Source organism: Rattus norvegicus, chromosome 1, assembly GCF_036323735.1.
Source record: "Rattus norvegicus strain BN/NHsdMcwi chromosome 1, GRCr8, whole genome shotgun sequence".
NCBI lineage: Eukaryota > Metazoa > Chordata > Mammalia > Rodentia > Muridae > Rattus > Rattus norvegicus.
Window position 1 is genome coordinate 203,867,458 of NC_086019.1, and position 26,959 is coordinate 203,894,416.

A 26,959-nucleotide genomic window follows, 5' to 3' on the forward strand; every position below is an offset into this window, starting at 1 on the left:
GTGAGGCACCTAGTGATGTGCTGTTGCCTGCCCTGGGCTGGAGTTTGTGTAGCAGGGCTACCTTCCACACAGCCTTTCCTGTGTCCCAGACTTCTCTCTCGAAGTCTGGGAGTCAAAGAGGCCCATTTTCTGAGAAGCAAATGGCTGATGGCCTTGGACTTAGTACCCTTCAGTGCCAAGCTGGGGTCCTGAAGCCTTCACACCAATCAGAATGGTAGGCCGTAGGCTGGCCTGCTCTGCCTTCTTCCAAGCTAGCTTGATGTGCTGTGTTCACCTGCATGGGTTAAGTGCTGAGCAGACATACTGAGCAGTGCTTTCACTGTCCATTTCCTGTCCCTTTCTTGTCCCTTCTCTGTCCCTTTTCTTACCTTTGGCTAACTGCTGTAAGTAAAAAATGAAGGCATGTCTGCCAGAGGACATCAGTGGCCCAGCAACAGCCCTACTATGTCCTGCTGTAGGACCATGTAGGCCTACGGTATAGCATAGTAGGTCAGGGGAAGCCAGCATGGCCACCCTCACCTTCCTTCTTGGGGTCTGACTCAAGGGCGTCTTCCGAGGCTTTCATGCATAGTAGAATCTCGATTGCCCACTCCAGGTGGTCAAACACATCTTCCAGAGGGAACTGCTTATAATACATCCACTCGCTGAACTCCACGATGTAGTCTACCTTCTGCCAGTTGTTCTCTGGTTTCTTTTGGACAAGACAGAAAAGCACTGTGAAGTATGACACTACACAGGACAACATGCCACGAATTAGCATGGGGAAGCCTATAGCAGCAAGACGTGATGGTCTAGTTGGGCTCCCTCAGGGCTCCAGCTGTGAACAGAAGTACAGCAGGAAAACAGGAGTCTGGTAAGGTCCCCCAGGTCCTCTGCACCTTTTGTAAGTGCGTCCTACCTGTCCCTCAGGCCCCTGCATTTCCTAGCACAATGCTAAGTTTATGAAAGGGAAGCTGAGCGGGGCCCCCTGCAAGGCAGTCTGGCCAACCTGAAGCCTTGAATGGGTGATTCCATGGTTAAGCCCTTTGTTAATGGCCCCACAGCTTCCTCCCCAGGCATGCACAGCTTATGTCTAAACTATCAACAACTTCTATGGCTCATTGTGGGCCTGTGGGATGGCATGTCTGGGAAACGACAGTCAGAGATGTGGCACGGCGTATACTTGTCCTGTGACCATTGGAAAATGCAGGCCAGCCCCAAAGATGAGCGGCCTAGGCAAGCTGGAGCTTTAGTATGCTGACCAGATGCTGCATGCTCCCTTCCCAGGCCTCTCTCTTGGCCTAGCCTCATGGCATCACCCCCACGTTTTTCAGGACCTAGAGTCAGGGCCCTTTCACCTCCATAACACTAGCATGCCTACAGCAAGATGGGAGGCTAAGACAGGAGAATGCCCAGAAGCTTGGGGGTCAGTGACCCTGGTATACACAGTGGATCACTTCAAACAAGGTACAAGACGAGGACTGACACATAAGGTTGTCCTCTGACCTCCACAGGCAGGCTGTTGGCACATGCATGCTCATATCCACATACATGAACACACATACACACATTTACATACCACACACTGATCACATACACAAGTACATTTAAATAATAAGTCAATAAAAACAAGGTTCAAGGATGAGTCTCGAGGTCACTGAAGAGCGAGTGACATGTTTCCTCGGGAGGCTGCTGAATGTGTTGAGTTCTCTGCCCTTCCTCTAGCACAGCCTGGTGGCCTCCGCTTCTCCGGGGGCTGCCCTTCCAGCTTCCTCAGCGAAGGCAGGAAAACAAGAGTTTGGTAAGGTCCCCCAGGTCCTCTGCACCCTTTGCATCCTACGTGTTCCACCGGCCCCTGTGTTTCCTAACATGACTCCAAATCTCCATTATGGAAAAGGATGCTGAGCAGGGCATCCTGCAAGGCAGGGCGTGACTTACTGCCTGACCCTAAAGCCCAGCAGGAGAACTGAGGGTGACCAGTTAGTTGGTCTGCAAGAGCAAAATCCAGGGCCCCTGTTTAATCACATGCTCTAGTATCAGGTCTCTGAAGCTCAGCCTGTGGCTTGAGATGAGCCTTGCACCTTTGCTGTGGGCTGCTCTGGTCCTTGCAACATCTAGGACCTCACAGCAGGGATGAGCTTAGGGCTTGTGAAACAGATCATCCTCCCAAGGTGTCTCCTCGCAGTTCAGACCTTTTAATTCAGAGGCCCAGGACACCATGGGTCTCACATTCAGGACTTCAGGGAGCCTCCTATGGTCCTCACTCACAACAATCACGGTCCTCAAGTCAGAAACCAGAACTTGTCCTATCCAAGTGCACAGGATAGAATGTTTGTTTTGGCCTTTGGGTAGTGGGGACAACAAGACCTACCTGTCCCAGCCTGCTGCATGCAGATTTCTGCTTGCTCCTGCAGTCACAGACTCCAGAGAGCAGAGACATTTACCTTGAGGCACTCCCCACACTCTCCAATGGTGACTAAAGGGTGCATCAGCAGTAGGGAATCTCCAGCCTCAACCAGGGCTTATTACACAGTGGCATCCTCTGAGCTGACCCACTAAGACCCTGATTCTTAAGCCTTTCATATGATTATCTCTGTAACTAAGACACAAATCCACCCACCATCACCAACACGGAAACCGCACAGACCTGCAGTGCCTGGATAGCATTTTGATAGCAGGTTAGCACTCCACAGACATTTCTCGAGTTCTGGGCCAGGCGGTACCACATGTGTGCCAAGTAGTCTTCCCTCTCATCCTTGAACTTCTGGATTTCCATGGTGAAGTTCTGCCCAAGTTTGGCCTTCACGATGACCATATGTTTGAAAATCAAGCTGAAGAACAGGAAAGGATGGGTCAACGCTGGGAAGCTGAAACGTCAAACATCACACACACACACACACACACACACACACACACCACACACGGTGTATAGAATGGCCATCGCCTACGTTCCTGTCCGCAGGGATGGGGGCAAATGGGGACCTGGCTAGGGTTTTGTGCTGTCTATCTGCTTCTTGCTGGGGAGGCAAAGTCCCTCAGTGGAAGGGACAGCGGGGAAGCGCAGCTGAGGCAGTGTGGTGAGCATCTGAGGGTGCTCAGGACGGGGGCACTCACAGGCGGTGGGCTGTCCTTGGCAGCACTTGCACGGCCTCATCCAGCACCTTAAGACCCATCTCCCAGTCATTCTTGTCAGCATGGCTGTTGAAGAGCAGGGTGTAGAGCGCGGCACGGAGTGTGAGGTCATCCTCAGCCCCTAGGGCAAAGAAGAGATGGGGTGTCAAGGGGGCCGGGCAGCCAGCTCCCTGCCAACTGACTTGGTGCCCTCTGACTGCATACCCCTTACTTCCTCACAAGCCATGTCATAGTCTCCCATTCATACACGGACACCGGAAGTTGCCATGTAGGACTGGTGGTAGATCAGTGTGGCTCCTGCCCATAGCCCACCATGGCTTAGGCACTCCTCTGTCTGAGGGAACCAGCTTCAAGTGTCCCTTCTGGTCACCACCTCTCTCTGTACACTGGCTTTGAGGACCTTCCTAAAACTCTCGTGGAGTCTTTCAGTTGCCCAGCACATGGTCTGAGGGTCAGTGTGCCAGGATTTTGGAGTCTTCAATTTCCCGTGAGCCCTCTCTTCTTAGAAAGCCTGTTAGTATTCTTTTAATCTAAAAGTAAACATGACCACGAGGAAAAAGAAACCCACTCTTTCCTCTACTCATCCCTGGAACATTCAGGGAAGACTGCGGGCCTCGCCACTAAACTTGCCACCCATCTCCAGGGCCAACCCTGCTGCTGAACAGGGTGAGTCTCGCTGGCCATGGTTGGCAGGGGTCCTGCTTTTCTTTTTGCTGCTGTTCTCATGCTCACTGTCCTAGCATAGGGGATGCTGGGTCAAGGACTGAACATGCCCATGGCTCTTGCCACATGTTGGCTGAGAGATGACAGACACCCTGAGGCCTTGCCAGCTTTCTTCTAATCCAAGATAGGCTTGAAAAACTGGCTAACCTCAGGTACTCAGGGACCTCATAGTTCCTTTAGTTTGAGTTTATTATCTGAACCTGTCAGCTCACTGGAGGGGGGGTTGCTCTGCGCATGCGCATCCACAATTCTAGTTAGCCTAGCCTCCATTTTTTTTCTTGGTTCATCTTTTGGTCTATACCAGATCTATCATGGTGTTACCACACCAATCAGTGGGTAAGAGACTTAGGGCAGAGACCCTGCTTGTCAAACCTCCCTGCCACCCAGCAGCAGGGACAGTGGACTTCTTTTCACTACTGTCCTCACATACAGAGGCTCGGATCCAGGCCTGGGGAGAGGGGCCAAGGCTTGGGAGAGCTGAGCCCTGAGCCAGAGGACCGCCCTCATCTGACTAGCTCCAGCTCTTCCCCACACTGGACGTGAGAATTTCCCACGCTGTTACTCCTTCATTCTCCGCCTTTCTCATCAGCTGGATTTTTTTTTTTTTTTTTTGGTCTGTTTGAAAGTTTGCCTCCTTCTACAGAATTCCTGCTTGTGACTTTACCTTCTGATGCTTTTCCTCTGGAACGGAGGTGGTTTTGTTGTTACTGTTAGTGTGTTTGAGAGAAAGTTTCACTAGGTAGTTCTGGCTGTCCTGGAGCTGTGTAGACAAGGCTGGCCTCTGACTCACAGCCACCTGCTTGCTTCTACTTCCTAAGTGCTGGGATTAAAGGTGTGGGATAAAAGGGATTAAAGATACCACATCTGGCCCAGAGAGGGAGGGGTTTTTGTTTGCTTGTTGTTGTTGTTTTATGCGTATGAGGTTTTTGTTTGCTTGTTTGTTTTGTTTTATTTTATTTATTTATTTATTTATTTATTTATTTTTTGGTTCTTTTTTTTGGAGCTGGGGACCGAACCCAGGGCCTTGTGCTTCCTAGGTAAGCGCTCTACCACTGAGCTAAATCCCCAGCCCCTTGTTTTGTTTTAAAGATTTGTGTCTGTGTACTGCATGTGTGACTGTGCCCATGATGGCCAGAAGGGCGTCAGATCCCCTGGAACTGGAGTGACAGATGGCTGTGAACAACTGTGTGGGTGCTGGAAATTGAACCTGGCTTCTCTGGAAGACACCAAGCGTTCTTGGCAGCTGAGTGGGAATGTCTGAAGCCATAGACATCCTGACCTACCCAGTAATGGTTTCCAAGGCTGAGTGCCGTTTGACTTCCAGCTTCTGACTGGCACCACATTGAACAAGCTGACTCAACTGGCCATCACATCTCCTGGAGCCTGAGCCAGGCCTGCCTCTCAGACTATGTTATGTTATCTGTACTGTTTTTCTTTCAATGTCTGCCAATATTTGAAACTCTGGGGTTTCAGTACTCCGTTTACTTATATATGGTCATGTGTTTGTTCTTAATTTTAAGTCAGTTTTACCTGTGAATAGATTAACATGCTCAAGGCAGGGCCCGCTATCTGTTCTGCAGTGCCAAATACACACAGGGCTCTTGATTGATCGGAAATCTTATCATAAGAAGAAAACGTATTCTTTTTGAAAAATTGAAATCTCTGTTGTTCTGAGGTCAGAGTGGTGTTTTCCTGTCCTTGTTTTGCAGAGGAGTGCACCTCCACATTTTTTCCAATGGTAGAAACACGATTAAGGGGAGGACAAGACTCATCTATCAGCGTAGCTGAGGTCTTAGAGGAAGGCTCTCCACTTTAGTAGGATGGAGAACCGGGGCTGAGCATTCTCTGTACAGGATCGGTTGTCATAGGCTCTTAGGGGAAAACATCAAGTAAGAAGCAGACACACTCACGGGCATGGTCCCAATTAAGGTGCCTCGTGTAGGGGCACAGGATGTAAGACATGGGATGCTCAAACTCCCAGGACTCTCCTTTCCCACTGGCCACACCGCTACCAACCTGGGAGGAACTGGACTTCAGGACCTGTCCCTCCAGTCTGGAAGTCAGCTGTTGGCCATTGGTGCAGAGGCAGTGTTTTCTCTGTCTCCTTAAGTGAAACAAACACACGGCATTTGTTGGAAGGAACTCACGTGATCTTCCGTCTTGGCACTAATTAGTGCCAGTCAAAAACGAAAAGAAAACAAGAGAAAACAAATTACCAAAGAGAAAAGAAAGAACAGAAAATGCTGCAAAATTTCGGAACCATCAAGTCACAAAAATTAGGTACATACACCATACATGCCACATGTGTACAATATCATATAATGCATACTATATCATGCATCATATTATAACACACTATACTATACCTAGGCCATACCATACGCATACTATGCATGCCAGAACCCCTTGTGCCATACATAAACAATGCCACATCATACTACACTGTACTACATGCTCTCATACCATATTCAACACACAACATCATACACATTCCATGCACACCATAGCATAATACACAACCATACACATATCACATCACACATATATTTCACCACACATAACAAATTGTAACCAACACGCCACACCATACCTCACTACTATACCATATCAGGCTTAGACCCCCCTACACACACGTGTGTGTGTGTGTGTGTGTGTATACTATATCCAACACATACCACACCATATGTATATACCAATACTATACCACACATACCCCACCATATCACCCACACGCCATATAATACGTACCACATACCATACAACATATACCATCTGCATATCACATCACAACACAACGTACACACATCAATATCCCACAGATGCTACACATCCCACATTATACACACATATACAGCACACAGACTACTCCCCTAACACAAGCTAGTTGTTTCCAATGACGTGAAACATGTTAAATCAATGGAATAAAAAAAAATTTAAAGACCTGTGGGTGCAGTGAAAGCGATGCGCAGACAAGCTAACAGCTGTGAAGACCCTTGCCAATATCAACCTCAAACCAATAACCTACCAATAACCAATAACCAATAACCAATAACCTACCTTCAATTCTCCAGGTACCGGAAAAAGATTAAACTAATTTCGGAACAGCAGAGGGAAAGAGATATACACCACTGCAAACAGGGGAAACTGCTGGTTCAAAGTTGTTTAAAAAGAAGAGGAAATGGGAAGGGATTGTGGACTGGAGGAGGGGAGGTCAGAGGCTACCACTGTGGTTGACCAGGAACCTTGTGCCCCTCTGGGACCTGGAGAATGCAGTGTTATCCAGCAGGGGAAGTTGTGTAAGAGTTATCTGGTAGAGGAGGTACCCAATGTGCGTCACATCTTGTGGAGGGACATGTCCTATGGAAGCCATGTCCCACAGGGGCTGTGTTCAGTGAGAGTTGTGTTCTAGTCAAGCCGTGCCCCAAGGCAGCCATATTCTGTGGGAGCCATGCTGTGAGGCTGTCCTTTCCTGTGAGTCTGGCCAGGCCTGAGGGTACAGGCCTCCTAGGAACCTAACGTGTGTCCCTGTGGCACCTGCTTCTTGTGCTCTGTCTTGTTGATGATGCTGATGATTCTCTGGAGGGAGCCCTTGGCCTTCTTTCTGTTGGCCCGTGAGGACAGAAGTGGGAGCCATGCGTTCCAGTAGTGCCGAGCGGCCATCATCACCAGGGAGCTGCTGTTTGCCAGGCCCCCAAACCTGAAGTGACATGTGTCATCTGAAAAAACCCAATAGGCTGCCGGGCCGCACCCACGCCTTTCCCCCTGGTACATCCATTCCCAGGAGTTTCTGTGCCTTGTAGGGAAGGATTGCAATCAGAGTGGTCTAGCTCTGGCTCTGAATGGCCGGCACTGTGGTAGTGCGAGCCTAGTGTACCCCCTCCTTAGCTCCTCGGGTGCCGACCACATCCCAGGGATCTCCTGACCTGGCCCTTGCTGTGTCCACCTGTCCCCTGCTTCTTAAGCCCTGGATGCTTAGGAACCTTCCAGACATATTTTGCCTCCACTGAGCTCACAGCTCTGTTGAGCTTCTCCCAGTGCTTCCCACAGATGCCCTGGTGTCTGTGAGCTCAGTTGCACGACAGAACGTAGACAGAGGCTCGCCACTACTACATGACTTCTTCTCTGGGCCTCAGTAATGTCCCATAGCACCATGGTGGCATTACCCCTGCTTTTGGCTTCCCCTTACATACCTGGCTTCCCAGTTGCATACCTGGCACTTTCCACAAAGGCCTTGGCTGCTGCTAGCCGTAGCTGCTTCCTGCCTTTCAAGTTTTCCATGATGCTACGGCCCTTGATGCAGGACACCATGCACAGCATTTCTGCTGCAAGCTTGGCATTGATCCTAAAGAGGATACAGAGCGATTTAGAGGAGAGCTGGAAAGTGATGCATGCTGAGCTCCACTGGCTGCAAATGCTGTCCTTTCACCTATTCCCCTGCAAATGCAGCCAAGGTCAGAAGCGTATTTCTACCTTTCCTGTGCCTTAGGGACTTACCCAACGGATTGACAGTGCAGGGCAAGTGATTTCCCTTCTGACCTTACCAGTGAACTGAGATGACTACATCCGGCCTGGGGGCCTGGGTGTTTGGGACACTCACTAAGGGGATGGTCTTCCTTTCACAGAGATACTACACATCAAGACTCATGGCGGTTCCTGGAGATAACTACACACAGAGGACTTCTGGGGGGTGTGGGTATCAGCTCTGTAGGTGCCTGGCTGATGGGTTCTCAATTACCTTTATGATAGATCCCAAATCAGAACTAACTGACCAGAGTCCAGTGAACCCACAGAACCATAAGACAGATTACTCAACTGGCTTTTCACTGCTAGTTTCTGGGGCTTTCCATGCATCAGTAGACTAGCAGAACTACCTGTTGGGCTCAGCCAGGCTCTGTTTCCTGGGCTCAAAAGGAAGTCTTGCCCAGGTGGCCCGTACTCTGTACTTAGAGAGGCAGGCAGGCCTACAGGACCATCTCGGAGCATCGCCGCAGCTCCTCAGACACTCCCATTTCCCAAATTCAGTGGAGCTGTGATCCAGGTAAATGCAGTATGGGGGCGGGGGTGCGGTGAGGGTGGTGCGGGAGGGGGAGGGCATGTTCTGGCTGCTTAGCTCAGCCACTCAGATCTTATTCTGTGAGTGATAAACTTGTTCTGAGAACATTTCATTTTAGGTTCTGGGGCTCTGGAAGACAGGTACCTGCTTGCTGGAGCAAACAACCACATATGCTCTGGGGAGCCAGTAGAGGAAGGTGCATCTGACCCTTAGCCTGCGAAGACCTACTAGCTGTACAGTGGGAATGTGTGGTCTCGAGATAAACTGAGGCTGTGTGGTAATTAAGATCCCCTTTAGAGGTGGTAGGTTGGTGTACAGAAGGTTGAGGCCCGATCCTGGGGAGTAACAATTAGCAATTTTGATCTTTGTTATTCGGGGCCACACCACTCAAAAAAGAGGTACGCCGAAGCCCGCAGGGTGCAACAACAATAGTCACCAGCAGGGGGCAGTAACGGTCTATAAAAGATTCTCAGAGACCTTAGTGAGGAGCTCAGCATTGCCCCCTCCAGGTTTCTTGTTTGTATGCATGGGCATCTTTGCTTTATTCCAGGGATTTCCTTTATAAATTAGAATTGACTTAGTATTTCTGATGGAAGAGTGTGCTAGCCTGGCCTGGTGCTGTGCCCAGCTCTCCTCCTGTGCCCAAGCAGGTGGTGGCTGTGTGCAGTAGCCCAAACAGCAAACAACAACCCTTTCTGCAGGAATGCTCAATTCTTTTTTCTCCTAAGGATGACTTTTGAGTGATAGAAGTGGATCTTGCTTGCAGGTCGAACATGACCACTTCCTCCAGCTCTGGTCTGACCCTACAGGGTGCGACTTCTAAGTCTGCAGTCACCTTACGCACCTCCCCTTGTCCATCTTCCCTGCAGAGCTGTGGTAAGTGGATTTCAGCTACTCTGCCCTCCCTCTTCCAACTTACTACAAGATTAAAGTAAGAGCGAGATGCGTGTGGGTGAGAAGGCTCAGTGGTAAAGGCCGTGCCCTCCAAGGCCAGGGCACCAAAAGGTGTTGTGTTCGTTTCTCTTCTTGTGACTGTGACCAAATTCCTGATAAGAGCAGTTGAAAGAGTATAGGGCTTTTGGTTCATAGTTGAGCCAGATTCCCTGCTGGAATATGAGAGGAATGTAGCCTAATCTCCTGGTTGATTCTTCTACTCTCCTGCGCTCTGCCAGAACGGTCCATTCAGTCCTACAGCTACAAACTCTTCCACATTCCTCCTACTAGCCAGTTCTAAAGGCCCATTAACACATGGTCAGATACTCGGTACACATATCGTGTTCACATTGCAAGTCACAGGCTTCTGCCGACTCTCAGCAGTTGTCTGAACACAGCCTCGGACCTGCCACCATGTGCAGGACACATGCTTGTCCTTGCCCTCACGGGGCAATCAGGACCAACCAGGAGGCAGATATCGAATGCCCCCTAAACCCTGCCAACACAGGCTGGCATTACTTCCACACCAGGACCACGGCTCAGAAAGCAAGACTGGTAGACATGGCCTGAGACTGGGGACGTGGGCAAGGGGAAGAACTTGGTGGATTTAGGGAACACTGACCAAACTGTCCACCAGGCAAAGGAAGCACCTTTGTAGCCCTGGGTCATGACTCTGTCTTTCAGGAGAGTTGGACTCAGGAAAAGAGTCAAAAAGAAGAGCCCCAAGGAAGACAATTTTGACTATGTGGCCATTTGTCACAACACTGCTTTTACAATAGCCCCATGTTCAGGAAAAAGGAAAGACTAAACCTTTTGATCACAAATCAACATGGTGATCAGCATGGTGGAACATTGTTGAAACCATGAAGACAGACAGAAGTGTTCTGGTGCTAGACTGACTAAGAACTGTCCTCCCCCACCCCAGGCTCATGTGTTTGAACACTGGCTCCTAGCTAGTGGCACTGTTTTGGGGAGGTTGTGGGACCTTTAAGAGGTGTCACCTTGCTAGTGGAATCCAGTCATTGAGGGCAGGCCGTGAGGGATTGTAGCCTGGCCGTACTTTCTCCCCACTCCCTGTTTCCTGTTCTGGTGAACAGAATGTGTGTGATTCCCAACAGCACACTTCAGCTGCCTTCTCATAGCCTGCTCCTATGCCTTCCCTCTGCAGTGGACTGCAGCCTGAAATCATGAGCCAAAATTAACCTTTCAGTCCACAGCAGTGAGAAAAGCAACTAAAACCATCTGTGACTTGGGATTTCCAGCAGTTGCCATGGGTACTGTCCAACAAGCAAGGTGATGGCCTGTCCGGGAGCGTCCTCCAGTGACACTCTATTTCAGTTTAACACATCTTGTTTCATACAAAATCACCTTGGTAAAGCTGTCTGCATCAGGGTCGGAATGTGGTTGAACTGTGAACCACGTAGGTCCCCTAAAGTCATCTGCTGAAATCTAATTCCCCAGTAGATGGTGATTAGTAGGGGGGTATTGGGAAATGAGGTACTGTGGTGTAGTGCTGGAGCCTCAGGATGGGAATTCTGCCCCAGAAAGGAGCTTCTTGCCTTTTCTTTCATGTGATGTGTGGCAATCTTTGAACTAGACAGAGACATTCTCTAGACACTAACTGAACTTGAACACCAGCTTCTACACCATGAACAAGAAGTCCCCAGTTCTTAGGCTTCTCTAGTTGTGGTATTGTATCACAGTAGCTTCAACTAAGAGAACCATACACTCTTAGCTAGATCAACACAGGCACCTGCTGTATAGACGTCCTAACTGAGGCCTATGTGGCTCTGAGTCCTCATTGACACTGAGCTTCATGAAACCTGCTCCCTGTGTTGTTCTAGAGCACACAGCCAGAAGCAGGCAAAGGACCACCAGGTTCCTGCCAGCCATCCCTTGGACAGCAGGTCTGTGCCTCTGGCCCCTGGTCTGGCATGGGGACTCACTCCTTGCTCTACTTCTCTGGGGGATGTTACTGTATGCCTCTAGGACATCATTGTGGAAGTCACTTACGGTTCAAATAACCTCAGGTGCTTGAGGCCCATCTGTATGGCATTCTGAGAACACGAAATGGTGACCTCGTGGTCATGAGCCATATAGGCGAAATGGGTGAGGCGTGTCAGGGTCTGCAGCTCTACCAGATGGTCTGACCAATTGCACTCGGAGGCCATTTTCACCACCTTACCAGGGAGTGAAGCAGGGGAGAAGGACATCACATTAGTGACAATGACTACCTAGTGATCTGCGGCTCTCAACAATGGCCATGCTACCACCCCAGAGAGCTCCATGAATCCCGTGCTGTCTGCACATGCTTAGCAAGCATGCAGACATGGGTCACTCAGCATAAGTAGTTCTAGACAGATTACCCATCTGTGAAGCAATGCGGAATTCAACACTGATCTCGGCTGCTTCATGCTCACCGATTTCCCATCACACAGCCACCTCTAGACCAAGGACAAGGTACATCTGTCTGTGCTGAGGTCTTAGAAGAGGAATACAGACAGGCCACTCAGAGAAGCATCCTCCTCACACTAGTGGAAAGGGTGGTTCTATACGAAGGCCAGACATGTGTGCTTTGAGCAAAGGCAGCTGTCGGGATACAGCGGGAACTGTAGTGCCCATGTGGATGTGGATGTGGATGTGGATGTGGGTTTGAGTGCTGACTGCCTCAGGCAGGATCCCAAGCCTCAGCCTCCTCACCTCTCCTGGATGGAGGTTGTTGAGTTACCTCCTGAGACACCTGGGGAAACCCACCTGACCTAGGGGGGGCACAGTGAAGTCCATGAGGCCCAACCCGTTGCACGAGTACATCTCAAGGGCAACTAGGACTCTGGTCACTGAGTTGATGTCTTCATTGGTACCCTGGAAGGATAGATGGGCTAAGTGTCCAGCTGCCCAGGGAACAGGGGAGGGAAGCAGTGAAGACCTGAGCCGCTTGTGAGGTAACCCTGTGTAGCACTGTTCTCAAGGAACAGCCAGACCACAGTATTCGGAATGTTGATCTCCTAGGCTATTCTGGTAAAGTCAACCTCTACATTATTCTCTTAAGCATCAAGGTCTGAAGTCTGTACACTCCTGGGCCTTGAAGACAGTGTTTGGCTACTAAGGAGGGCTTTCTAGAGGGAGAAAGCTGCTGAGTCCTAGTCGCTGGTACGGGATGTCTCTCAGGGACCCCTCCACTGCCTGGCCCCAGCATAATCGGATCTTCTGACCCCTCCCCCACTCTCCTCTCCCCCATTCTCCCCACCCCTACGGCTCCTTGTAGTGATTTCCTTGCCACAGAGTCAGGGAAGTGGTGGGGATCCTTGAGTTCATACTGTTCCTTTCTTCCCAGACCTGTTCCCACAGCCTTTGTGTTTGAGGAAGGGGAAGATGGGGCGCCAAGGAGATGACTATCAATGAGTGTCGGTCACCCACAGAGGCCTAGAACTCAGAGGCTCTCACAAGAGCAGCAATTTTGGTGAGGGTAGAGGGGGCAACCTCAGACCTTGCTAGGTGGAAGTCGTCCCTTCCCAGCAACTGTGGCCATGTCTAAGACCATGATGAGAACACTGGGGAAGGCAGTCTGTGGGTCCTAACATCCTCAGCACCTGCCATTCATCGATGGCTAGCCGCTGACCAATCTGCTGCTGCAGGAGCTGCTTGGCCTTCACCCAGGTGGAGATGAGGTGCTGCCGTACGTTGGTGGGGACGATGTCTTCCGGCACGTTCCCATTCGTGAGGTTCAGTGCGAATTCACAAACCTAAAATACGCACATCTTCACCGTGAGGCAAATCTAAGGGGAGACCTTGAGCACTCCTCCCTCCAGCTTTCCGCCTGGCTCCGTGCACCCAGGCATCAGGTTCTCCTGTGGCCGCACCCCTGGGCTGCAGGGCGGGGTTACCTCCACAGCCGATCTGATCTCGGATAAAGCGGAAGAGTCCAGTGGACCGTGAACCAAGGTAGGGCGTACATTCCTTTTCGACTTTTCAGGTGTCTGGGTGGGAATCCAGCTGATGATCAGGCCTCGAGCAAGGGCATTACAGAGCATGACCAGCATGACTGAGTCCCTGGAGGGTGATATGAGAGCTGTGACAGCCAGGGCAGAACAGTGCTTAGCCCATGCAGAACCTCAGAGCCCCATAGCAGCTCACTCTGGCTCCAGGTAAGGGTGAGACAGTGGGTGTGTGTGCTTTAGAACATAGACCATAGGTGAGTCCAGCTCGCTTTCATTCCCTCCCTCCTGCCTCCCTCCCTCCTGCCTCCCTTCCTCCTGCCTCCCTCCCTCCTGCCTCCCTCCCTCTTCCCTCCCTTCCTTCTCCCTCCATCCCTCCTCCCTCCCTCCCTCAGTCCCTCCGTCCCTTCCTTTCTTTCCTTCCTGTCAGGTTCTTACTATGTTGCCTTGGTTGGCCTGGAACTCACTTTGGAGACCAGGCTAGCCTCAAACCCACCCCAACACAAATGCTTTCAGATTTCTGACTTCTCATTCACCTAGATTTTAAAAAAATGTAGTTATGAAATCGCACTTTCTCCCTACCCCCCCCCCCGCCCCAGCCCAAGGTGTAAAGACTATGGAAGCTACTTCACAGAGTGCCTGGGCCTAAGCTGACCTCTAAGCTGAGGGGAGTGAGGCAGGTGTGAGTTCTCTGGGCCATGGAGGTTATGTCGTTGTGGTACGGGCTCAGCGTGTCCTCCATGCACAGGCCTGACCTATGCCAACTTGTCTCTGATTGCTGTTACAGTGGTCATGCCTGACCCCGCAGCTATGACTCTAGAGCACAAACACTTGTGAGTGCTCACACCCACCCTGTGTATCCAGTGACCTTGACGATGTTCAGGAGGTGGAACAGGGAATCCACCAGCTCTTTCTGCCTCCCGGCCAAGATGAGATGCCGGTTGTGGTTCAAAACATAGACCACGGCGTTCTGCACAATCCAGGATTCCCCTAACTCCTGCCCAACTTCTGCAGCGCGCAGCCAGTTGTTCATGGCATACTGTGACAAACTTTCTATCCAAGTCCTGGAACAACACACCATGCAGCAGTCAGCTCAATGCCCAGCCTCCCATACACCGCCGCTGAAGTGAATGTGGGCTCTCCTGGTCATCCCCCCTCCAGTCTTCAAGGTATCTCCATCTAGTTGTACAGGCCAGGGATTCAGGCTCTGCTCTACTCATGTAACTGTCCCCAAATGCCCCTGATCACACCTGGGTCTAGCTAGCCATTGCCACCACATCCTGGCTTTCCCTCCTATCCAGATATTGGCAGCTCCCTCTCACTGTTCCTCTCGTGCTATGAGTCCTACAGGCCCATCTAACAGCTCTCTGCTTTGCAGAGGAATGCTGGCCTAAGCGCTCGCCCAGGCTGCCTCCTGCCCTGTCTGGGTCTGCCTTCACCTCCTGGCTCCTAGACACTCTGTGGCTGTGCGTGCCTCTGGGTGCACATTGGTTGCTGGGTGGCGGTACCTAGAGCAGGGCAAGGAAACCGCTCACCACAGTGCACACAGCGGAAGTGATTCTCTCCCATCAGCCCAGGCCGGGCAACTTCTTCCCACCAGGGGCCCAGCGGGCATTTTATTGAGTGGCTAAAGTCTCTAGTCTTCCCTTTGTTTTTACAGTTGTTTGATTTGTCCAAGCCCATCTCGGCTGTGGTTGCATCCTGAGCTAGAATGTGTACAGCTCACTTCAACTACAACTGGGCCTGGGCAAATGAGGCAGGTTCTTAAACACTTGGTGTACAGCAGTGGTTCTTAACCTTCCCAATGCTATGACCATTGAATACGGTTCCTCATGTTGTGGTAACCCCCCAACCATAACATTATTTTCATTACTACTTCCCAGTTACGAATCATAAAGTAAATATCTGATGCGTGACCCTGAAAAGTTAAGAAACGCTGGTCCACAGTGTGGCTAGGACTCTCACCCACCTGTATGTGATCCACTCTGAATTACTCTCTGGTGGCTCAGGCACATAGCCAGCTGGGTGTTGGCTCAAGTCCTCAGGAGGAATGGCCTGGTTGTTCAGCTGTATACCTTCCAAGCGCAGGAAGTGGACGGTGGCCTGGGAGGAAAAACACAGTCAGAGAAGTCACTGCTAGGCAGACCTGCCAGCCCTGGGGGAAACACACAGCAAAGCCTCCTGCCTGAAACTCTGCTTTTGAGAAAGCCAGACACAAGTTAGAAGGGGTCCATGCTGGATTCGCATATCCCACCTGCCTCACCACCCGGCCAGTCTGAGAATCTCGACAAGAAAGGAGCTTATTTCAAAAGCATGGCCCGTGCCCATTATGCTTCCGCGGGAGAGAACAGTCTTCATGTTCTCCCATGGCAGCTAGCCGACTGCTCATTTCCCGAAGTCTCCTAAACTTGCCCTGCCACGTCGAAGGCTATGAAGCCCACCCAGCAGGGGGATGGGTGGGAGGACACAGGTCAGGCCAGCCCCACACTGGTAAACCAGTTAGTCTCAGCCACTGATCTCCTGCATATCAACTCTTGTCTCTTCTATCTGGCAGTTTTAGCTTTGGTCATGTTGTCCCAAGACTCTAATGGAACAAACAGCTGTGTGCCTGAGCCTCTGCCTTGTGTCCACTGAGGAAGACCAAAGAGATTGTTGTAGCCACTGTGAGGGTAAAACAGTGCCTCTGGCATTGGTCCCGGAATGGAGGCAGAGAGCTCACACTCAAGGGCTTTGGATGCAGCTGGGTTGCAATACGTGCGATTAGCTTTGGGCAGAGCCCCAAAAGCACTGGGCATTGGGTCTCAGCATCCCTGTCTGTAAGGGAGCAAGCCTATTGGAGCTGGGAGCCGAGCTCCAGCTCAAGTCTCTGCTGGGTCCATGGAGCCATAAGGCAGATATCTCATCTCCTTCAAAAGCTTCAAATATGACTTCGCACCCAGGATTCAGAAATTATTTCCAACAAAAAATGTATACCAACACATCACTCTTTTCTTATGCAGTCCTCGAGAACTGAGTTAATTTTCTCTCTCTACCGTACAGTTGTGTGTGTGTGTGTGTGTGTATGTGTGTGTGCACACGTGCACATGCATGCACACACGCACACAGGGGGGAGCCTAACAACAAATTTCTCTGGTGTGTTAACGGCCACAGCAACACTGGCAGCTACAATGGCCAAGACCTTGACGCACCTCAGCGCTAATGAACGCCACCTCTGCGATCTTCCTCAGCAGGTCAGGGGACATCTGCTTATTTAGGACCACCTCAGAGGGACCCTCAGTCACGGAGCCCTCCATGCCTTTTTTCTTCTTCCCTGAGGGAAGAGCAGCAGGAAAGGGACTCTTTTTAAGCAATCAAAAGCATGGCAGCTCCTGCCCAGCCCTTTGGGGGACAAGCCCTTCAAGAAGGACAGCATGGGCTGGTATCACTGCCACTACTTGTCGGCTGTAAGCATAGCTGCCACTCACTGCTGCTGGGACCCCTTTTCTGAAATGGCGCCATGGCCATGTGGAATCTGTACAGTCCTCCCCTAAGCTTTAAGTCATTTGTGGTTGACTGTGACAGTGACTGCAGTGTGGATCGCTGATGAAGGGAATGTTTAGGGGATAAAGGTCCAGGAAGCAGGCTGTGTGTGCTCAGCAGGATATTTCCAGGCTTCGGTGGCTGACCCTGTGGCCGTGAAGCTCACAGATACAGAGGCCTGACCGAATATGTACTCAGAAATGTTGCTATGTGTGAAAAGACTCTTCTAAACCCAGACACATGGCCAGGGCTCTTCCAAGAGGTGGCCACGGGCTCTCTGCTGCTTGGTGTCCCTTGGTGGGACCTACTGGTGGTGCCACAGCCACCAGAGGCTCATGAAACCCTAAGCTCAGCTGACCCAATATGCCAGGGGATGCATGGCAAGGATGTGTACCTCGTTTTGGCTTTGTGGACTTCTTTGACTTGGCATTGTCATACAGGAGGCAGAAGCGGGTTGCCGTGCGACAGACATCCCACACGTCTTGCTGCCAGGCAACCTTGGCCAGCTCAGCCCAAATCACAATTCTGCTCATCAGGGTCCAGGTGGTGAGAAGGAAACACAGGTGACATTAGGATCACCCAGAAGGGCTGTTCCAGGAGAAAGCCACCCCATAGCATCCAGGTGTCAAGCAGTGGCTTGAGACATGGAGGTGCCACTGGCTGAGGGTGTGAGTGGGGAGATAGTCAGGGAGATTTGGGGTCATACCCAGAGGTCAGAGCTGGAATAATTCCTGGGGTCAAGGCCCAGAGGTGAGAGCTAGGCTTGTCCCCAACATCATGTACAGCTCTCTTGTCCTATCCCCACTGCCAGTGGCACTTCTGGTCATTTAACAATGGGAAATGCTCCCACATCAATCATTTCCCTACACTTGGTGTGGATGGGTATCCCTGGGTCAGGGGTCACTGTGGTGAGCTTGGCCAGCATGAGCTAATACTAGTCCAACTGTTCCACAGGAGGAAGCCACACCCTCAGCATAGGGGCTGTGTGTGGCACATTGGTGGCTTGTGTCATCTGGCACAGGTCCCAGGCAGCCATGAACTTGGTTCCTGGATGAAGGTTTCAGCTGACCGACCCTCCTTGCTGGCCCACCTCTCTTTGTCATTCTCAAATCCCAGCCGCCGCAGGTGCCCAGCCGCTTTGTCCACGCAGAGGGTGTGATGTCGAGCTTTTGCATAGAGGTAGGTGAAGCGGCCCTTGATTTTTCCGATGGAAACTGAAAGCAGAAGATGGCCGAGATGAAAAGCGTGGCAGGGTTGGACATAGAATGGCACTGCCGAGCCAGGCAAACAGGCCCAGAGTCTACAAATGAGGTTTGGGCAGCCGAGCCATCAGTACATCATCACCAGTGCATTGTCACTAGTGTATCACCAGGGCATCATCACCATTGCATCATCACAAGAGCGTCATCACCAAGGCATCATCACCAGTGCAGTGTCACTATGTATCACTAGGGCATCATCACCAGGGCAGCATCACTAATGCACCATCACCAATGCATCCTCCCCAGTGAAGAATCACCAGTGCAGCAACATCAGTGCATAGTCACCAGTGCAACATCACCAGTGCACAGTCACCAGTGCAACACCAATGCATCATCACCAGTGCAGTGTCATTAATGTATCACCAGTGCCTCATTATCAGTGCATCGTCACCAGTGCACTGTCACCAGTGCATTGTCACTAGTGTATCACCAGTGCATCGTCACCAGTGCATCGTCACCAGTGCATCACCAGTACTTTTAGGCCAGCAATGGCACTGAGCTATTATGCACTGTGTGGAGCCTTCAGTCATCAGAGAGGGTGAAGTGGAAACTTGTGGTCTATGTCAAATGATGTTTTCCTGAAGCAGATACAGGTGAAAGGAGGCTTTGCCATAGTGGACTTGTGAAAGGACAAGTGATGGAGGGGTGTAAATGTGACCCCCACACAGTGGGAGGTGGCGATGGAGCATTGGCTAGGTTTGCCCTGCCTCACTATTCTTCACTAATGACAGGCATGCACTGGTTTGCCTTACATAGTGTTGATGATCTCCAGCGGTGGTGACGTCAGAGAGAAACTCGCCAAAGAACCTCTCGGGAGGTTCCTGCAGGAGCTCGCTGCTTCTGCAGCCTTGCCTCAGGTCATTTGGTGAGTGTTGCAGTTTCTCCAGGACTGAACTACAGCTGCTGGTTCATGCCTGGTGCCTGTCTGCCTAGAGGGCCGTTCTGCAGCTGCCGAGTCGTGTTTGGTGATTGCTACAGGACTGAACTGCTGCCCAAGAAGACCAAGCTCACTCCCAAAGAACTATTGCTGAGCAGGTCCACTCCCCCCATATCCTAATAACTTTCCTCTTCCACTGCCTCTGCTAGGTGGTGGGCAAGAAGAATGATTATAAAAATAGGCTACAAAAAATGTAGGACTGCCTATATGGGCTCACTAGCACCAGGCCTCTGACCTGCCCCCACATCCCGTCCTCTCAGGCAGCACCCACTGTCCATTTCAGGGCCCAGCAGTCTTGTCTCTTTCATGTGGCGGCTTTGAATCCTTTTTCGGCTCTAAGATGAATACCTATCCAGAGCTCCGCTTCACGGTGAGAGCCAGCTGTCCAGTGCAGAGTCAGGCACAGGAGACACCAGAGGGGAAGCTGGGGCTTGGGCCGGTGTGCACTGCCTTCCGGGTTGTGCTCTGTGCTCCCCTATGTAACACAGGTGTCCACTTGCTGGGGTAGCCTCCTTACTGGAGCCCCTACCTTAGTAAGTCTCAGAATCCCCTACCGCTGGGCGCTACGTCCTCTGGTGAAAATGCAGACTTGTGGGCAGTCATTTACGCTTGTTTCATAAAATGAACTAACCAAGTTAGACACACCGTGTGATGGCAACAGATCAATGGCTGTGCAGACTCATGAGGGTCAGAATAAAACCAGATCAATGCAAATGCCAAAGCAGATGGTGGTGTAAGACAACTCGTGGACCTGAAGGGCTATTTCAGAGGCTTTAATCATTCTAGCATAGGGCCATGACTTCATCCTCTCCATCCTGTGGCCTTGGACCCACAACATGGGCTACAGCCAACTCAACTTCAGTCTGTTGTCTCTGAAGCTCGAGTCCCTATAAGACTTTCATCAGAGCTGTGCTGTGCTGGAGGGAGCTCCAGGAGGATGCCCCCCACCAACTAAGACCTGCCTGCTGCTCTAGATACAGTGGCACTGCCTATATCTAGCCAGAGTTGCTGGCTTGTCCCCGAAAGCTGGGCTCAGCAGCCCCAACTAGGGTACAGCACTATGTTTTCCTACACTGGAGACAAAGTAAGTGGGCCAGGTAAGTGAAATCTACTTAGCTTTGACCCAAAGAGCACCCCAGGACCACTGTCTTCATTCCTCATATGACACTATAGGCTGAGTTAGGTCCCCAGGCAGGACTCCAGAATAAAGTCTTGTTTTCAAGAGATGGGGTCTGAATAGGTGATGAGGCTGAAGAGAACATGGGGGCAGTGTCTTGTTCAGTCTGACTCCTCATATAAAGAGGATAGTGAGGTTGGCATGTAGGACAGTCAGTGAGGCCATGAGGAAAGGATGACTATAAGCCAAGGAAGCTGGTAGCATGAGAGACTAGCCCTCCACATTGCCATCACTCATGTCCAGCCTCTAGAACAGCGAGGTTGAGTCCTGGGGGGGGGGGGTAGCATTCTGCTACTAGTAGCCCTTTGTAGACACAATCTCTCTCTATTGCTTCCAGTGACTAATAAAGCGTGTCACCACAAGGTCCATGGCAAAGAGTTTGAGGGCGGCACTTACCCTTGGCTTCATTCTCACTGTCCAGCACAATCTGGAAGGTGTCGGGGGCAAGAGCCAGGCCTGCGTTCACCAGGATTGCACGCTTCTTCCGGGCACTGTCTTTCGGGGTGGCTTTCTTTGCCTATAGACAGGATGATGTGCATGGTATCTGTGCCCCACCCCACTCCCGCTCCCCTGGGACAGCTGAGACTCTCAAGGCATTTACTCAGCTCCCGCAGGCCTGGATGCCATACAGACCTTGGATAGCTGAACCCGGGCCTCACGCTTGGGTCTAAGTGGTCCCGTAGGCTCTCCCTGACCCAAGTTCCCCCTTGGTGTTTTCACTAGGAGGTTGGACCACACAATGGGTTGGGTCTGCACCTGTTCAATGGCCATAGTGGCCTTGTCTTCGGGACGGTCGGGAGACTGGTACAGCAGGGTACTCAGCTGCAGCCGGCGGAAGGTTATCTTGATCTTGTCCGTGTAGCGGCCTAGGCTGTCCAGGCGCATGGCCTTCTGCATGTGCTCAATGGCAGGCTCCACTCGGTCGTCATCCTGCTCAATGTATGCCATCTCCATGTGGACTTGGCAGCGCATCAGGATCATGAGACTAGAGGTAGCAGCACATGAGAGGGAGCTAGGGTGGGTGGGCTGCTGGTGAGCCTGTGGGACCTTTGTCTGGCCACCAGTCAGAGGGACGGAATGATAGGGGTAACCAGAACCCTGCCTTCCGGCCTCTTTCCTATCTTGTCTTGAAGCCTTATGGCGGGAGAGGAAAAATCGTGATGGCTGCTTTGGACCACTGGAGATGAACTCACTGAGCCTTCTGCCCAGGCTGAGAAGAAGCCGACAGGAAAAGTGTCATGTGCTCCTTCCCAGTATGACATGAGCACAGGGGCATGCTGAGCCTTCCTGCTGTCACCCAGATGTCACAGCTACCCTGCTGCTCACCGCAATGCACCTCTGTCTCCTGGAACATACTACTTGGTGTTAGTGCTGCGGCCCATTGTCTCTGCCTGATGGACACGCTGGGCATTTGCCCAGGAGGCTTAGCCACACCACGGCTAATTGTAGCCAGGGTTGGAGAGGGCCCTGCGTCTGAATGAAAGCTTCGTACAGTAGTGATGGCAGGGCTGCCACAGGATGCAGAGCTAACAACCTGTTAGATGGAGATGCTCCAGCGGCCCACGGCTCACTGATGTTCCATTCCCACTACCTCGTGGGGAGCACACATACCATGCGGCTGTGCGGAGAAGCAGAGAGACTGTGTTGTGAGGTGCGGGAGCTCTGCTACCCAGAGGAGCAGGAAACTGGTGCACCCTGGTGCCTACCGTGGATGGAGTAAGAGGGACCCATGTGAACCTTCCCAGGAGCGGACAGCAGTGATCATTCACAGAGAGAAGCCCACAGGGGAAGAAATGAAAACCACGACCAGCAGGTGTAACACGAGTGAGTTCATGACCTGAAAACAAGCCAGGTAGCTGGCTCAAGGGTAGGATTGACTCTGCTTCCAAGTATGATAGTCAGCCCATCATCTGCAGCATCTGAGAAACTATCCAGCAAGAGGGCTCCTGCTCCTAGGTACAGCTTGGAATCTGGGTCCCCTGGAAGGAAACTCACCAGGGAAGTGGCCATGAGCCCCCCTTCCCCAGAGGCAAAGCAGGTGGCGCAGCGTTTCCTGAGTTGAGCAGGCAGCAGGCGAGCATGATGGGCTAAACTGAACAGCAGGGATCTTTGTGCCTCTGTCCCAGCAAAACGCAAATCTCAGCCTGAAGAGAGCCTGCTTCAGGGGAAGATTCTCTCCAGGATGGGTGTGGGAAACACTTGGACTGCCGGGGATACGCTAGAGCAGAGGAGGACCAGCCAATGTGATTTTAAGGCTATCAGTCAACACTGAACTGGCCAATGAAGCAGAAACAACACGTCTTTTAAAATGGCAACAGCACTCATGGTGCAGGCCTGTAGTCATAGCACCTGGGAAGCAGAGGCAGGAGGATCATTGCAAGTTGGAGGATAACCTGATTTATATAACAAGTTCAAGGGTAGTCAGGCTTCCTTGTCTGCAAGCTAGGTAGGACCCTGTGTTAAACAAAGACCGCAAAGACTTCGTAGGGTTCCACCCGCGATGCCTAACACAGAGTCGTCGGTCATGGCCCCGCCCACAGATGGAAGAAGCGAGCACAGGCTCAGGACGCAGACAGGCTGGCTTTGGGGATTTGCAGATAGGTCTTTGCAAGTAGATATACACACGCGACTGCTCACAAATAAGAGAAAATAGTGGCAACAAGTGAACACTGGCCTAAGAGCTGTGGTAAGTGAAAAGAGGACCATCCTAGCCAAAATGACAGCAGAGTGTGGGACAAGTGAGCTGTGTGACTCGGGGAACGGGCCTGGACCAAACAAGTCCAAATCCCCAAAAGATCTCATCTTGAGACCGGCAGGAGTAAGGATATCTCTCTCTCTCTCTCTCTCTCTCTCTCTCTCTCTCTCTCTCTCTCTCTCTCCCTCTCTCTCTCTCCCTGCATGCACCAATGCACATAGCCTTGCAATCCCAACCTCCACCACCGTTGAGGTAGTCACATGGCCCGGTGGCCATATTACAGCTTTAACTCCATCTCATGTCCAGCAAGCACCCGAACTTCCTCTTTATGGACCTAAAAATGTCCCATCCAGAAAACTCCTACCCACTCCCCGAGGTTTAGATAGCCCTTATTATTCCAAACAATGGGAACTGTAGGCTGTTTCTCCCTGGCACTCAAACCAGATAAGCTTCCGTTCTGCCGCAGCCCAGTGCATGGACACCCTGAGGTTAGAAGCAGAACCGGGTCAGCAGCAGAGCGGTCAGACAGGAAGATCATGAGTCTGGAAACAGAAGTGGGCGGATTGGAAGAACCGAGACTTTAAAAACCAAATAGTCCCTAGGAGCTGCACGAAGCACCCCATATTCTGCATGTGTACAGCTAGCACCCCAGACAGTGGAATGTATTCAAAGAAACTATAGCTAAAAATCCCTCAAATCTGATGAAAGTATCATTTAACATTCTTGAATTACATGAAAGTTTTAAAAGGCTCCTGAGATATTATAATCAAAAATGCTAAAAAAAAATTAAAGAGGCACGCTTGGAAATAGGGAAAGATGCATACAGAGAGCCACATTGCACCGGACTTCCCTTCAGTGGTCATAGAGACCAGGAGAATGAAGCCCTTCAGGTGTTTGAAGAATGCCACACCTGCCAGTCCAGCATCCGATAGCAAACATGTTCTCTGAAGCTGAGACGGTGCGGGACAGAGTTCATGTCCACTAGCCATGTCCTGTTCTGCAGGACGGCCACCCCCTGCCCTCTGCCCCCCAGCTGGAGAATTCTGCTCTATGGAAGAAGGAGATGATCCTGAGATTTGCAAAAATGAAGTGGACATAAGAGGCCACAGTTTTCCTAGGATGAAAAGGTTGCCAGTAATAGGCATAGGCTAGCTGTGGGGCAGGACCATGGCGGCAAAGGCTGGCATCTCACGGGTGGGGAGAGGGATGATGAGAACTCAGTGCCCCATGCAGGCTGAGTGAGGTAAAGGAGGCCCCCACAGTGGCCTTAGAGGAGCCCTTCTCCCAAGAGACACATAGAAGTAAGAAAGCTAACAGAAGGAAGAGAGGGTTCTAGAATAGCTAGTTAGCTCTGGGGGATAGAGCTGTGGGCAAACTGAGAGAGGAAGGGTACTCACTTCAAAGCAAGGACGGTAGACATGTGCAACAGTGGGCACGGACGGGGAGCAGGCATGTTGGGGTCTGCATCAAACAACATAGACTGCCAGGCCAGGCAACACAGCCTTAGTGGAGAGTCCATCCGCCAGGGTGAAGGGAATGAGGTAGCCTCACACCCTGGCTGGGACATGCGGTGCTCCTCTCCCTGGGATCTTTATAACTGACAAAAGCAGGGATGTACAGCACGAGCCACACGGCCACCCGAGCTCTGGGGAAGGGCTTGCCCATTTCAGTCCAGACGTAGGGACTATCTCAGACTGAAGAGCTTCCCAGAATACAGACAACTAGACAAGCACCCCTCGGGGCCTGGATGATCTCACCGTTGATTATGGGCACCAAGACAAGTAGCTGTATCAGCAGTGCTGGAAAGGGAGCTTAGAAAGGCACCTCACGACTAACTCGTAAAGCCAGTGTGACCTCTGGAGTGGAAACTCCTGGTTTCTTTGGAAAGTTAGTTATGACAGACAATGTTTTGCTGGGGCACACAGGTGAAAGGTATCTTGCTAAAGCAGACACCTGGTGAGAGGATGTTTTGCTATAGCAGACATGAGAAAGGACCTTTGATGAAGGAGTGTAAATATGACCCACAGACAGTGGGAGACAAGCACTGAGCCTTGGTTTGGTTTGCTCCGCCTCGCTAGTCTTCACTTATGACACGCATGTATTGGTTTGTCCTACATAACTTTGTTGAACTGAACTTGTGGTAACACCACCATTGAGAGAAACTTGCCCAAGAACTGCGAGTGAGGTTCCTGCAGAGTTTCCCAGCCTCACCTCAGGCCAGTTGGTGTTCGTGCCTGGTGTCTGCCTGCCTAGAGAACCAGTCTGCAGCTGCTGAGTCGTATTTGGTGTTGGCTATGGGACGGAACTGCAGCCAAAGAAGATTGAGGTCACCCCCAAGGAACTATCGCTGAACAGGTCCGCTTCCCCCATCCTAATAACTTTTCTCCTCCGCTGCCTCTGCTGTGGTGGGCTAGAGGAGAGGCTGAGCCCTTATTAAAAGTAGGTTGCCAAAAATGTGTGCCTACAGACCTCGGTGTCAAACTGACAGAGATATAAGATCTGAGCAGGCAGGCCACAAAACAGAGAGACGAAGTAACATCAACAGCCCAGGAAAGATGCTTGCTCACAAAGGGAAATGGAGAACACCTAATGTCAGATATGAATATGCGTTCGCAGTACAGCTGACGTCAAGGGATCAGTACAACCAAGCACTGGTGTGGATACGGAATGAGAGACTCTGCAGTGAGCAAAGGGAGCTACACTCAGAAGAAGGGTCTCTGGCTTATGATGATAGCCTGCCCACCACCTGTCCACAGTGGCTGTTGAGAATACATTCACGAGTCTCTGCAGACAACCCCACCACCACGCTTTGACGGATTCTATATCTAGGTGGCCTAGGTGACTGGAAGGCATCATCTGAACAGGTGAAGCTGGGCTTGTGTTCAGTCTACCCTACAGGTGATGGTGAGAACTGGGTGCACACATCCTGGGCTCTATTTATAGTACTAAAAAAAAAAACCCTCTATTCCAGTCCTCCCCATGTACAGAACAAATGGCGCCCACCTATCAACTTTCTCCAGAATCTCGGCGATGTTGGTCAGCGGCTTCCGGAGGTGGTGCCTCAGGTTGCGCTGCAGCAGGGGTAGGCAGATGTTCCACTGTGCGGTGCACAGCACGTGGATGGTCGTGGGATTACCCAGACGAATGGCCCGCTGCAGTATGTTGTCCAGTCTCTTTATGATAATCAGCTGCTCCTGTAAGGGGCACAGTGAATGACTGGCTGAGGGCTGTGAGGCTAGGATGGGAAGCCACCCATGGTCACCACCTGGAACAGCCAGTGCTGGGGACAGCACTCAGAGGAAGAGGCAGATTATGGGGTCAGACGTAAGCCATCCCCAGGTCATCCGATCCCTCTAGGGATGCCACTATGATCCTCCCTGTCCTGTAGCAGGCTCCTTCTAAGACATTCAGGCAAAAGGCTTAGACATGGCTATAGCTCACCATGTTCCTTGCATGAGTGGAGTCAGAGCCCATTTATTTCTAACTGGGGTCTACCTGGTAGGGCTTACACCTTTCACTCACTACTGGAGAAGAATCACCTCTGGTTTGTATGATGGGTCCTTCCCAGCAGAGAGGCTGGACTTTCAGGAGCTGTGTAACACACTCACATCCTC

At 51.3% G+C, this 26,959-nt stretch overlaps 1 protein-coding gene across 11 annotated transcripts in view; it reads right to left on the reverse strand.

Annotated features, from left to right (window-relative positions):
- The window catches only part of Cfap46 (cilia and flagella associated protein 46), a 79,572-nt gene that overhangs the window by 34,640 nt on the left and 17,973 nt on the right, over window positions 1–26,959 (reverse strand). For 9 of the 11 annotated variants that reach the window (XR_010063190.1, XM_063281014.1, XM_063281011.1 and 6 more), the window contains 18 exons: window positions 26,349–26,539; window positions 21,407–21,635; window positions 21,047–21,167; window positions 18,365–18,488; window positions 17,669–17,799; window positions 16,944–17,065; window positions 15,725–15,858; window positions 14,607–14,819; window positions 13,705–13,870; window positions 13,411–13,563; window positions 12,575–12,682; window positions 11,834–12,000; window positions 8,045–8,176; window positions 7,369–7,531; window positions 5,851–5,938; window positions 3,094–3,232; window positions 2,627–2,810; window positions 520–691 (listed from right to left, as the gene is read on the reverse strand). Coding sequence is in view for 10 of the 11 variants with exons in the window: in XM_063281014.1 (XP_063137084.1) it covers window positions 520–691; window positions 2,627–2,810; window positions 3,094–3,232; window positions 5,851–5,938; window positions 7,369–7,531; window positions 8,045–8,176; window positions 11,834–12,000; window positions 12,575–12,682; window positions 13,411–13,563; window positions 13,705–13,870; window positions 14,607–14,819; window positions 15,725–15,858; window positions 16,944–17,065; window positions 17,669–17,799; window positions 18,365–18,488; window positions 21,047–21,167; window positions 21,407–21,635; window positions 26,349–26,539 (2,737 nt within the window). In the remaining variant the exon portion in view is untranslated. The other 2 variants (XM_063281010.1, XM_063281016.1) reach the window with 2 other exon arrangements.